Source organism: Astyanax mexicanus, chromosome 1 (assembly GCF_023375975.1).
Source record: "Astyanax mexicanus isolate ESR-SI-001 chromosome 1, AstMex3_surface, whole genome shotgun sequence".
In the NCBI taxonomy this organism is placed as follows: Eukaryota; Metazoa; Chordata; class Actinopteri; order Characiformes; family Acestrorhamphidae; genus Astyanax; species Astyanax mexicanus.
Genome location: NC_064408.1, coordinates 25,289,852 through 25,302,908, shown reverse-complemented (window position 1 = coordinate 25,302,908; position 13,057 = coordinate 25,289,852). Strand labels below are relative to the sequence as shown.

The 13,057-nt window shown below is 41.3% G+C and overlaps 1 protein-coding gene across 1 annotated transcript in view; it reads left to right on the top strand.

The window, feature by feature from the left end:
• LOC103046857 (neuronal tyrosine-phosphorylated phosphoinositide-3-kinase adapter 1) overlaps nucleotides 1–13,057 on the top strand; it is a 60,179-nt gene that overhangs the window by 33,971 nt on the left and 13,151 nt on the right. The window contains exon 2 of the mRNA XM_049475279.1: nucleotides 155–404. Within this exon, the coding sequence (XP_049331236.1) occupies nucleotides 220–404 (185 nt within the window). The 5' untranslated portion in view covers nucleotides 155–219. The remainder of the gene's footprint in view (nucleotides 1–154; nucleotides 405–13,057) is intronic.

Below are 13,057 nucleotides of genomic sequence, written 5' to 3'. Positions count from 1 at the left end.
CATGTAGTGCATGTCAAAAATTGCAGATGCAAGATTTTTGCATGATAATCAATGAAAAATTAGTCTATTTTGTTAAGTTTGAAGATAGTTTGAGATAAGTGTGTGTCAATGGAACATGCTTGTGCTTAGTATACACTTTGTCTCACCTGCACAGGTAACTGAGGTGGGGCCAAGCAGTGGGAAAAAGCCCTCCCCTGCTTCTCATTGGTCTTCTATACCATGAGCTCTGGCTCCGCCCAGGATGTGGCGGTGGAGCATTTCCTGCGTGACATAGAGAGGCGGGGCCAGCGGCTGCACTGCGCTGTGATTGGCTGCGAGGAGGAGCCTCTCCGTGGCGACATGAACCTACTGTACCGCAAGAGCCGACTGGACTGGAGACATCGAGATCAGGAGGGCAAGAAGAGGTGAGCAGGAGATTTGAATTAATTCAAAGTGAAAAAAAAGAGTGAATGACATCAACCTGCAAAGAAAAAGAGAGAGTGAGAGAACATGATAGAGTTCATTTAAGTTGAGAGTTGTATTTCAGAGCCAAAATAGAGACGCGTCTGTCGTTCATATTTCATGCAAAGCCTGCAAATCTTATTCTCCTTAGACTTTAGAGAGACAGAGAAAAAGAGAAAGAGAGCAAGAGAGGAAAAAGAAGAGTGAAGGCAGAAAGAGTAGGAGTATGGCCTATATTCCAGAGACAATCTGGCCCTCTGGTGTCCCAGTAGATCACAAACACACATGCACATGCACACACACACATACATAGGAACAGTAAAACAAATGCTTGCTTTCACATGCACACAGACACACAATCACATACACACATTTACCCGATGCACAGGCACAGACTGGAAAGACACGCTATTGCTCTCCCCTATGCACTGCACTGGTTTCTTGTTTTTTTATCTCCTGGTTTTCTGGCAGACACTGAAAATCAGTAAATGTTACTGCCTTTAACTAACAATTTGGCACAGACCATCAAAAAAATTACGCAATATTTCCCTCCTCCTCTCTAGTCAAGCCAAGAAATTTTGGTGAGTAAAAATCGCTGCTTTAGTTTTGGTGCTGAAAGCCTTGCTGAACTGTTTTTTGGCATTGTATAACATACTGTTACCTAAAAATGAACAAAAAGGAGAACAGAATTCAGGCATTAAGCTTACTCCTACTGCCTACGCCTTATACTTGATCTCTTTTGACAGAAAGTGTTATGTGAAGTATAAATTAATTTATAAAAAATAATATTTTAAGTGTAGTGGTTCCGGGCTCCGAGTGGTCCAGCAGCCTAAAGCACCGCCACTATGATCAGTTATCGCCGGTTCGAATCCTGTTCATGTAGATTGCCATCTGCTACCGGAGCCCTGAGGGAGCACAATTGGCCTTGCTCTCTCTGGGTAGGTAGGTGGTGCTCGCTCCCCACATCACTCCAAAGGGTGATGTCCATCAGCACAAGGTGTCTGTTACCTGATGCATCAGAACCGAGTTGCTGCGCTTTCCTCCGAGCCGCTGTGATGCTACTCGGTTTAAAAAGAGGCAGTGACTGACTTTACATGTATCGAAGGAGGCATGTGCTAGTCTTTACCCTCCTGGTGTTGGGGCATCACTAGTGATAGGGGAAGTCCTAATGAGTAGGTGGGGGGAAAAAAAATAGGACTACCCTATTTTAGAACAAACAGTCATGAACCTGTTGGCTCCATGCTTAAGTCGAAAGTTTGGACACACCTTCTCATTCAGTGTTTTTCTTTACTTCTTTATTTCCTTTATTTTTACATTGTATATTAATATTAAAGACATGAAAAAATCAAGGGTCTCAGATGTATTAAACAAAAAAGTCCACAATTCCCTGATCTAAACGCAACTGAGATGGTGATTATGGATGAGCTGGAGCTTCACAGCATGAAGGAAAAGCAGCAACTATTGTTTAAAGACACTGAGAAAAATATTCCAGGTGACTCTGCCTCAAGAAGACATTTAGAAAATACCAATGTGTAAATGTGTCATCAAAGCTAAATGTGGCTACTTAACCGTAGAACGCTAATGCTGGGTGATTTTCACCCGCACAATATTTTCATGTGATTTTCATTGTGTTGCTGCTGTCTGAGTTGTATGGGACTTTGGGGAGCTTCAGGGCTCATGTCATTAATGTTATGGTTGATTTTCTCCTCCTATCTATGTTTTTTTTTTTCAAGAGACATGCATTCGGATGCTTTTCATTCAGCATTAGTGATAGAGAGTGACATATTTTATGGGTGTAATTTACCCGATTTTAGTGTTTGTGTGTTTAAATCATGTCCCAGGAATGGGTTAACCAAAGACCAAGTTCCCAAGTTATTTTTTTTTGTTAGGACATTACCTGTTAAGGATTACCTGATTTTCCAATCATTTTTCTGCTTTTTTATAGGATCAATCATGGTACCTTTTTATTTTACGTGAAGTTGTATGTTGTAAAATTAAAGAAGGGATCAAAACTTGTCATACAGTGTATACCCAATGTTAGTGATGGTGTTACTAATTTTAACATTAGTGTTCTAGGGTTAAAAGAATCTAAAGTAAAAAAAGATATATTGGGTTAATTAATCACTTTATGTTCACACATAAATTCCACACGTTTCTGTATAGCTTTAATGTCTTTAAAATTAAATGTATAATGTAAAAAAAATCATAAAAAGAAAGAAAAAGTGAATGATGTATTTTTAAATATTTCACTGGTACTGTAGTCATTTTATTCTCGATTTTAATTGACTTGTTGACATATACATATATATCTTTTCCTGTTAAGTTAAGAACATTTTGGCCTGACAGCAAAATATTAAATGATAAACCATAAATTATGTACAGGGGTGAGCTGGACATATTAAGTTTCTTACTAAATCTTTTTCAGCACTTGTACAAGATATTTTATACCAGCAAACTACACATATCTGCTACAGATGAAAGCAAACTTGCCAGTAAATTATTAACAGAGAATATATTTGATGCTAAAACTAAGTGTTATGTTAAGTATCCAGCCAGCGCTTGGATGGAAAAACAAGAGCTGGTAAGACACTGATTAAAACAGCTGATCAGGCCTATCTGAGAACTGTCTGGGTGTGGTCTACTTGAGTGACACTTGATTGACGTCCTTCTGTCCAACACTCCCAGCCAGCAATGGAGCGAAAGTAAACACACCGGGGGAGCGAAATAGTGGAAAATGAATTGATTCTGTGTGAAATCTCTGTCAGAACTGTTTTCTTTTCTTTTCTTTTTTTTGCTTTTTTGCTATTTTTTGCACATAATTTAAAAACATTTTGCAGATGCAAGGTTTTGTTCTGATAAGTGCAGTGTGCATCACATCTGCCTGTTCTTGTATATCCTTTTGAGACCCTGTGTCCTCATATGTGGACATTACATTTCTGCTTCTCTGCACTATAATACTTATTTTTTTTAAACATTGACTCTTTATCCTTATATCGAGACACTCCCAATACCATCTCGTGGTCACATGACAACAGTTAACTTAATTGATTGAAAACAAGATGGCAGGAATACCAGTCAAATGTTTTTACAGCCAGTCCAGATAGAATAGTGAGCAGGTAAAAAATCTCATTACATTTAGTTTTAAACTAGCTTATTTAAATACTGTAGAAAGCAAAAATTTTGTTTTTTTTTATCTCAAATGGCGATAATCATTTTTAAATGTTTAATTAAACTACTGTCCCCTATGAGGATTTTTTTTTCTTTGCAAAAAGACTTCTTGTAAAAGACAAACTTTAGTTTTTATACTTGTTAGGTCCTACTAATCCCAAAAAGCTAGGAGAAATAAAAATGCACACCAAGCAAAAGTCTCAGGTCTCAGGAGGATATGTCATACACATGTAATTCTTACATGGATGGCTGCACAAACAAACTGGTGGATTGACAAGTGAGTGAATATTTTTACCTGAGGATTACCTAGAGGATTTCTGTAAAAGAAAATCTTGGCATTATTGAGTGAGGTGGGAGTAGCTACTCAATTTACACACTGCCATCACCTCCAAAAAAACATGCATAATACGTAGTTTGTGTGCGTGTGGGCTTCACAGAGGGTATCAGACACCTCAGTGTCACTGCTAGACTAAAAATAGTCCACCAACCAAAAATAGCCAATCATAATAGCCTGTCACAATAATTGCATTATCGACATATCATAGAATATAAGAACAGGACAGTCCTTTTTGCTGACTTCAAGAATGCCCATTGTGAGCCTATTAAAGTGAGTGACCTGCTTTGTCAACTTTGATTAAAAACATAATTTTTATTTTATTTGTATTTTTTCATATGCTTTATTTATTTAGGATTTTAAACATTGATGATGTGGTAAACACCTTAATGATTAAAATACAATATTATGCTATTGTAATATCATTATTTCAGTGTGCATACATTTACTGTTAAGGGAAATTAATAGCATTTATCACAGTAATTTCTGAGACAGTATATTGTCCAAACTACAATAATTGTTGTGACAGTCTTATAACCAGCTAGTGTTCTGGTAATTATTATAGGATAACTGTCTATCTGCTTAAATGCTTATGGTAATAAATATAGTTTAAGAAAATTGTGGCTACATATTTATAACATGTATGTAGACAATTGGCTCTGCTACACTTGCAGTACCTAAAGATGCCAGAAGTGTGGTGCCTCTGAGGAGACCTTGTCTTCTGGGTTTGCATGCTGCCACTTGTGGGATTTGTGACACCTGAGGAATCTGTGCCATGCTAATCAAAGATAAGCTCCTCCTAAAGTGCCTCTGTACCTGAGAAAAATATATATTTTCTGCAGGATATTATGGAATATTTACCACATGTGGATATACAGCTCTGGAAAAAAATAAGAGATCACTTCAATTTCTGAATTAGTTTCTCTGATTTTGCTTTTTATAGGTCTGTGTTTGAGTAAAATGAACATTGTCATTTTATTCTATAAACTACAGACAACATTTCTTCCAAATCCCAAATAAATATATTGACATTTAGAGCATTTATTTGCAGAAAATGAGAAATGGCTGAAATAACAAAAAAGATGCAGAGCTTTCAGACCTCAAATAATGCAAAGAAAACAAGCTCATATTCATAAAGTTTAGAAAGCTCAGAAATCAGTATTTAGTGGAATAACCCTGGTTTTTAATCACAGTTTTCATTCATATTGGCATGTTCTCCTCCACCAGTCTTACACACTGCTTTTGGACAACTTCATGCCACTCCTGGTGCAAAAATTCAAGCAGTTCAGCTTGGTTTGATGGCTTGTGATCATCCACCTTCCTCTTGATTATATTCCAGAGGTTTTCAATTTGGTAAAATTAAAGAGACTCATCATACAGTATTAAGTGGTCTCTTATTTTTTAGATTTTTATAATTTTACAATAAAGGTTAAGCTACAATTGAATTACCAAAAAAAAAAAACTCTGGCGATAAATACTTTGCCTCACCTCCCCATGTAAACTAATCCTGTCTGAATAGGGCTTTAAAAAGCGTCCATGCTTTTTTTAACCCCATCCTTTTTAAAATAAAGATGCTCAAAAAAAGTTTTTTTTGATTGATACATAGAAGAGCCACTTTTGGTTCCCCAAAGAACCATTTATAATAGGGGTAATAAAGGCTCTTCACACTCACATTTCTCTTTTAAAAATGGTTCTTTGAGGATCCAAAAGGGAAAAAAATCCAAAAGTTCTATGGAATCACTTGAAGAACTAGATGAAGTTTAAGAGCATTGGGATCCAATGCAGTCTCCATTTGGTAGTAAAGAGTAATACGTATGAGGTAGTAAGGTTAGGCTCTGTTTTATACTATATACTCTTGACTAATACTCTTTTTACCACATGTAGATGCAAAAGCATTAGATCCATCCTTCTCTCCATCTGTTCAGCTCTGTGTGTGTTTGTGTGTGTGGAAGGAGATGTTCTGGATTCATGACACATAGGGAAGCTCACATCACATCCTGACCTCAAAAACAGGCCTGCTTTTAGCCGCCTCTGGTTAAAACTACACACAAATACACACAGAAACACACACACACACACACACACATACATACACACACATACACACACATACATACACACACCCAGGCACACGGTAGATTCCTAAATGAGCTTGGAAGCACAGCATCTTCTCACACATCCTCTCCTGTCCTACTCTCCTGTGATCACTGACACACATGCACTCACACGCAAACACACACACACATCTCTCCCGCTCTAAAATACATAAACCCAGTAACCTCTGTACCTATACCTCCCTATACACTCTCTCTCTCTCCCTTTCTCTCCCTCTCTTTACAGGAAACAGGCTGTTCACTCTTTCTGCCTCCCACTCGTTCACTTCCATCTTCCTCCATCCTGGTGGTGCTGAATTCAAATCGCTCCCTTTCATTCATCCATCCATCCCTCTCTCTCTCTCTGCTTCTGGGCATCCCTCCATCTCTCCCAGCCCTGCTCACAGCAATGCAATCAACCCTGCAGTGCCTTCCTGAATGTATAATCATCTAAATGATAATTTCACTTCAACACGTCCTTCTGTTTTTTAATATATAGGAACACTGTGTTTTCGCAGTCAGCCAGACCAGCTGTGGCGAGTGCAGTCATTTGGGGAACGTAGTTTTTATGATAAATGCACAGGAGGAGATCGCCGCAAATCAGTTGATAACATCTAAAAAACAGTTTGAACAAAAGTACTCATATCATCCAACACACAATTAGTCTAAAATGATTTATTTTTGTGCAGTTTTGCCAACTTAGCGACTTAAAAAATCGACTAGCGTCAAATCTGGCGAGTTTTGGTGGTGTTATTGGAGATTTTAGAAACTCTAAGATGAACACACGTGCTTTTTAGTTACTGTCCTCAGCGAGCAGCAGGTGCTGCCGTGAGCCCCGCCCCACATCACTCACAGTGCGGAGCAGTCCCACACCGCTCCACGTCCACACTTCAAATGAAATGTGCATGCCCAAAGCCACTGCTGACTGACCCTGCCCCCTATTTACAGAACAGGATGTAAATATTAATGTGTCTTCAGCGTGACACAAACAGAAATCACTGCATTTAACTCACACAGTCTCAGTCAGTTACTCACCTCATTCACCACGTAGCCCATCACTTACTTAGTCCACAGTGTCTGCCTCTCTGTAAAAAGTTAAACATCTAGCTAGCTAGCTCATCAATAAAAAAATTTGTATAATAGGTTTGAAACTAAAGAAAACTTATTAAAAATAAAATAAAAACAAAAAACTAAGTAACTTTGCCAAAGTGTTTTTTTTATATATAATTTTATTTCTGATTTTTTCCCATTTTCTCCCAATTTGGATATCCAATTGTCCCACCCCTTTGTGCGTCCCCATCACCGGTGATGCCCGTGACACACGCCTCCTCCGACACGTGTGAAGTTAATCACCCCTTTTTTCAAGCTGCTGCGGATGAATCATTGCCTGAGCAGCTAGCGCGCTCGGAGGAAAGCACAGCGGCTAGGTTCCGATTCATCCGCTCACAGACACCTCATGCCGCCCAGCGCCACCTTAGTTGTGCTGGGGAGAGAGCGCCTACCCATCCCAGAGGGAGCAGAGCCAGTTTTGCTCCCTCTAAGCACCGATAGCTAATGGCAAAGCTGCATGAGCGGGGGTTCGAACCTGCGTAGCCTCACAGCGCGCTTGGAGGAAAACTCAGCGAGACTGCGTTGATCTACATCACCCTTTGGAGTGATAAGGGGAAAGAGCATCATCTACCCACCTAGAGAGCAAGGCCAATTGTGCTCTCTCAGGGCTCCGGTAGCTGATGGCAAGCTGCAAGAACGGGATTCTTCTGAACATAGCAGAACCTTAGTCTTCTGGACCTCTCTGAGCCTCTATAGAGAAGGTTCATTTTAATTTGTTCCAGAACATTCTGTTTTATTGAAAGTAATGGTGTCCACAGTTTATGAGATAAAACAACAATGTTAATTTTACACAAACATATACCTATAAATAGTAACTGATTTAGACACTGAAGTGGTCTCTTATTTTTTCAGAGCTGTTTATATATATGTGTGTGTGTGTGTGTGTGTGTATAGGTCTGGAGCTAGGAACGACTGAATGACTGAAGTTAATGAGTGTGTGTGTTTCTGGTGCTGGTAGCTACTCTGCACTGTAGCTCGGACCACTGAAGCGGAACTCTGTGTGTTTTCTGTGACGTGACAGATCCTGCTTGCTGTGTGTATGTGTGTGTGTGGTGGGGAGGTCACACACGCTGCTTGTGAAGCTTTTCTACTCTCTGCCTAACAACAGAGTGTGTCAGTAGAGCAGTGCACACACACACACACAGTCACACACACAGTCACACACACTGCTGTCATGTCGTTTTTTTCCACACACAGCAGCATTCTGGTTTGCAATGAGTGGCGTCCATCTGGGCCTCCACCACCCGACCTTCAGCAGGGTCAAAATAGAGAGAGAGAGAGAGAGAGAGGGAGAAATAGAGAGAGCAAGAGAGAGAGAGAGAGAGAGTTTTCTGACATAAAGGACTGTAATAGATGACAGTCAAATCCAGATAAAATGTTAAAAGTGCTTAATATTGCTGTAGAATGATGTCTAATGATAAATGATTAACAGTGTTTCACTATAGTTAATATATAACACGCCATTAACTGTATTCCATTTAATGTATATTAGTAATCTATAGTAAAATCTTATTTCTGAGAATGACATGGAGTGTGTTTGTTTCATTGATGAAAGACTTTAGCCTTGGCAGTATTCTGTTCAGCCACACCTAACAAGCCAGACAGCTAACATTTGTGTGTGTGTGTGTGTGTGTGTGTGCCAGCCAGATTGTTTTAAAAAACACATCAACAAACAACAAACAAATGGCGGGCTGGTTGCCGTGGTAACAGATGGGTTGAATGTTTGCAAAGGGAGTAGTTCAGTAAAGGGAAGAGAGAAAAGGAGTGGGAACAAGGGATGAACTGAAAGACATGGCCCACAGCAAAATGAGAGAGATACAGAGAGAGAGAGAGAGAGAGAGAGAGAGAGAGGCAGAGCCAAAACAGAGCAGGAGACAGGAGAGAGGTACAGGAGAAAAGAAGAAGAGCAAAGCAGGTGAAACAGGAGCACAGAAGGGAGGAGTACAGGAAAGAGTAGAATATGAAAGGATTAGAGAGGAGAGAATAAAGCCATAGAGGATGCTAGAAGAGGAGTACAGAGAAGAGGAGCAGAGATGGAGAGGAGAGGATAAGAGCAGGAAGGAGTACAGTGGAGATGAAAGGAACAGAGAAGAGGTGATGAAGCATTCGAGAATAAGAGACGATAAGAGAAGAGTATAGCAGAGAGGCCAGGAGCAGCGAATAGAGAAGTGGAGAACAGAAAATGCAGTACAAGTGAGAGAAGTAGAGATGAGTTAAGTGAGGAGTCTAGAGGAGATTGGAACAGCAGAGTAGAAATAAGTAGAGAAGAGAGGAGTAGAGAGAAGAGGAGCATAGGAGAAAAAGGGGTAGAGAGAAGAGGAGTGTAATAGAGAAGAGAGGAGTAGATAGGAGAGGAGAATAGCAGAAGAGAGAGGGGTAGAGAGGAGAGGAGTATAATAGAGAAGAGAGGGGTAGAGTGGAGAAGAGTATAATAGAGAAGAGAGGGGTAGAGAGGAGAGGAGTATATTAGAGAAGAGAGGGGTAGAAAGGAGAGGAGAGTAATAGAGAAGAGAGGGGTAGAGAGGAGAGGAGTATATTAGAGAAGAGAGGGGTAGAAAGGAGAGGAGAGTAATAGAGAAGAGAGGGGTAGAGAGGAGAGGAGAATAATAGAGAAGAGAGGGGTAGAGAGGAGATGAGTATAATAGAGAAGAGAGGGGTAGAGAGGAGAGGAGTATAGGATAGAAGAGAGGGGTAGAGAGGAGAGGAGTATAATAGAGAAGAGAGGGGTAGAGAGGAGAGGAGTATAGGATAGAAGAGAGGGGTAGAGAGGAGAGGAGTATAATAGAGAAGAGAGAGGTAGAGTGGAGAAGAGTATAATAGAGAAGAGAGGGGTAGAGAGGAGAGGAGTATAATAGAGAAGAGATGGGTAGAAAGGAGAGGAGAGTAATAGAGAAGAGAGGGGTAGAGTGGAGAAGAGTATAATAGAGAAGAGAGGGGTAGAGAGGAGAGGAGTATAATAGAGAAGAGATGGGTAGAAAGGAGAGGAGAGTAATAGAGAAGAGAGGGGTAGAGAGGAGAGGAGTATAATAGAGAAGAGAGGGGTAGAAAGGAGAGGAGAGTAATAGAGAAGAGAGGCGTAGATAGGAGAGGAGTATAATAGAGAAGAGAGGGGTAGAGAAGAGAGGAGCATAATAGAGAAGAGAGGAGTAGAAAGGAGAGGAGTACAATTGAGAAGAGAGGGGTAGAGAGGAGAGGAGTATAGGAGAGATGAGTGGGGAAGAGAGGAGATATAGTAGAGGGGGAAGTAAGAGGTGAGAGGAGTGGAGAGGAGTATAGCAGGGAAGAGAGGAGATGAGTGTAGTAAAGGAGGGAAGCAGTGAGGAGATGAGTACAGAGGAGAGGAGTATAGTAGAGAAGAGAGGTGTAGAGAGGAGAGGAGTATAGGAAAGAAGAGAGGGGAAGAGAGGAGAGGAGTATATGAGAGAAGAGAGGGGAAGAGAGGAGAGGAATATATGAGAGAAGAGAGGTTGGTTGGGTTGGGTAGTCGAGTTTAACGCCACCTCAGCTCGTCGGCTATTTCGCGGCAGGAAAGGTACTGTCTAATCACAAGGTTCTACGATCTAAGCCATCGCAAGGCAGACAGACACAGACAGACACACAGACACATTCACTCACACCTAAGGGGCAATTTCAATCAAGTTCCAATTAGCCTGAACGTGCCGTCTTTGGACTGTTGGAGGAAACCGGAGAACCCGGAGGAAACCCACGCAGACACGGGGAGAACGTGCAAACTCCACACAGAAAGACCCGGGTCGCCCCAGCCGGGAATCGAACCCAGGCCGTCTTGCTGTGAGGTGGAAGTGCTACCCACCGTGCCACCGTGCCGCCCGGCGAGAGAAGAGAGGGGAAGAGAGGAGAGGAGTATATGAGAGAAGAGAGGGGAAGAGAGGAGAGAAGTATTGTAGAGAAGAGGGGGGTAGAGAGGAGAGGAGTATAGCAGAGAAGAGTGGGGAAGAAAGGAGAGGAGTATATAAGAAAAGAGAGGGGAAGAGAGGAGAGGAGTATAATAGAGAAGAGAGGGGTAGAGAGGAGATGAGTATAATAGAGAAGAGAGGGGTAGAGAGGAGAGGAGTATAATAGAGAAGAAAGGGGTAGAGAGGAGATGAGTATAATAGAGAAGAGAGGGGTAGAGAGGAGATGAGTATAATAGAGAAGAGAGCGGTAGAGAGGAGAGGAGTACAATAGAGAAGAGAGGGGTAGAGAGGAGAAGAGTATAGTAGAGAAGAGAGGGGTAGAGTGGAGAGGAGTATAATAGAGAAGAAAGGGGTAGAGAGGAGAAGAGTATAGTAGAGAATAGAGGGGTAGAGTGGAGAGTATAGTAGAGAAGAGAGGGGTAGAGAGGAGAATAGTATAGTAGAGAAGAGAGGGGTAGAGTGGAGAAGAGTATAGTAGAGAAGAGAGGGGTAGAATGGAGAAGAGTATAGTAGGGTAGAGAGGAGAGGAGTATAATAGAGAAGAGAGGGGTAGAGAGGAGAGGAGTATAATAGAGAGGAGAGGAGTATAATAGAGAGGAGAGGAGTATAGTAGAGAGGAGTATAGGAAAGAAAAGAGGGGCTAGATAGGAGAGGAGTATAGTAGAGAGGAGAGGGGTAGAGTGGAGAAGAGTATAGTAGAGAAGAGAGGGGTAGAGTGGAGAAGAGTATAGTAGAGAAGAGAGGGGTAGAGTGTAGATGAGTATAATAGAGAAGAGAGAGGTAGAGTGGAGAGGAGTATAATAGAGAAGAGAGGGGTGGAGAGGAGAATAATAGAGAAGAGAGGGGTAGAGAGGAGAGGAGTATAATAGAGAGGAGAGGAGTATAATAGAGAGGAGAGGAGTATAGGAAAGAAAAGAGGGGCTAGATAGGAGAGGAGTATAGTAGAGAGGAGAGGGGTAGAGAGGAGTATAGTAGAGAAGAAAGGGGAAGAGAGGAGTTGAGTATAGTAGAGGGGGTAGTAGAGGTGAGAGGAGTAGAGAGGAGAGGAGTGTAGCAGGGAAGAGAGGGGTAGCGAGGAGAGGATTAGAGAGGGGAGGAGTATAGCAAAAAAGAAAGGGGTAGAGATAAGAGGAGAATAGTAGAGAGCAAAGGGGTAGAGAGAAGAGGAGTATAGTAGAGAACTCTTCTAGAGAAGAGAAGGGTAGTAAGGAGACGAATGTAGTAGAGAGGGGTAGAGCATGGAGAGGAGTATAGTAGAAAAGAGGGGGTAAAGATGAGGGGAGTATAGCAAAGAAGAGAGGAGCAGGTTAGAGAAGAGAATAGCAGAGGAGAAGTGTATAGTACAAAGGAAAGAATTATAGCAGAAAGGTAAAGAGTACAGCAGCTGGAGAACACACTACATGCACTGCATCATGTGTGTGTGTGTGTGTGAGAGAGAGAGAGAGGGAGAAAAGAGATAGCTCAGGAATTGATGAGCAGAGGTGTGTGAGAGAAGCTATGGAGATGTGGAGAAATGAAATTGACTGATCTATTTAAATAGCGTTTTCGGGGAGGAGGAGGGGGGGTAAAGATAAAGAGAGGGAGAGAGAGAGAGAGACAGAAAGAGATAGCAGCGAAATGATAATGAAATAAACGGTGGAGTTTTAATGGAATCTGATTGTTACTCACAAAAATATCCCCCTCCTTCCTGATCCTGCTCCACTAACCTTAGACGCACTCGCTCCCTCCCTTCCTCCCTCCTTCTTTTTACCACCCCTTCCCTTTTCGTCTCTCTCTCTCTCTCTCTCTCTCTCCATGACTCTCTCTCTCTGGTACTTTTTTGGGTTTACTGCAGTTCAGTATATTGAGTATATTCAGAATATTGATAGTATTAATAATAATAATAGTTATTCATTAGGTAATAATAATAGTACAGCATACTTGTTATTTAGACTATTTAAATATAATCTAATCATCTCACCCTCCTCTCGCTCTCTCTCTCTCTCTCTCTCTCTCTC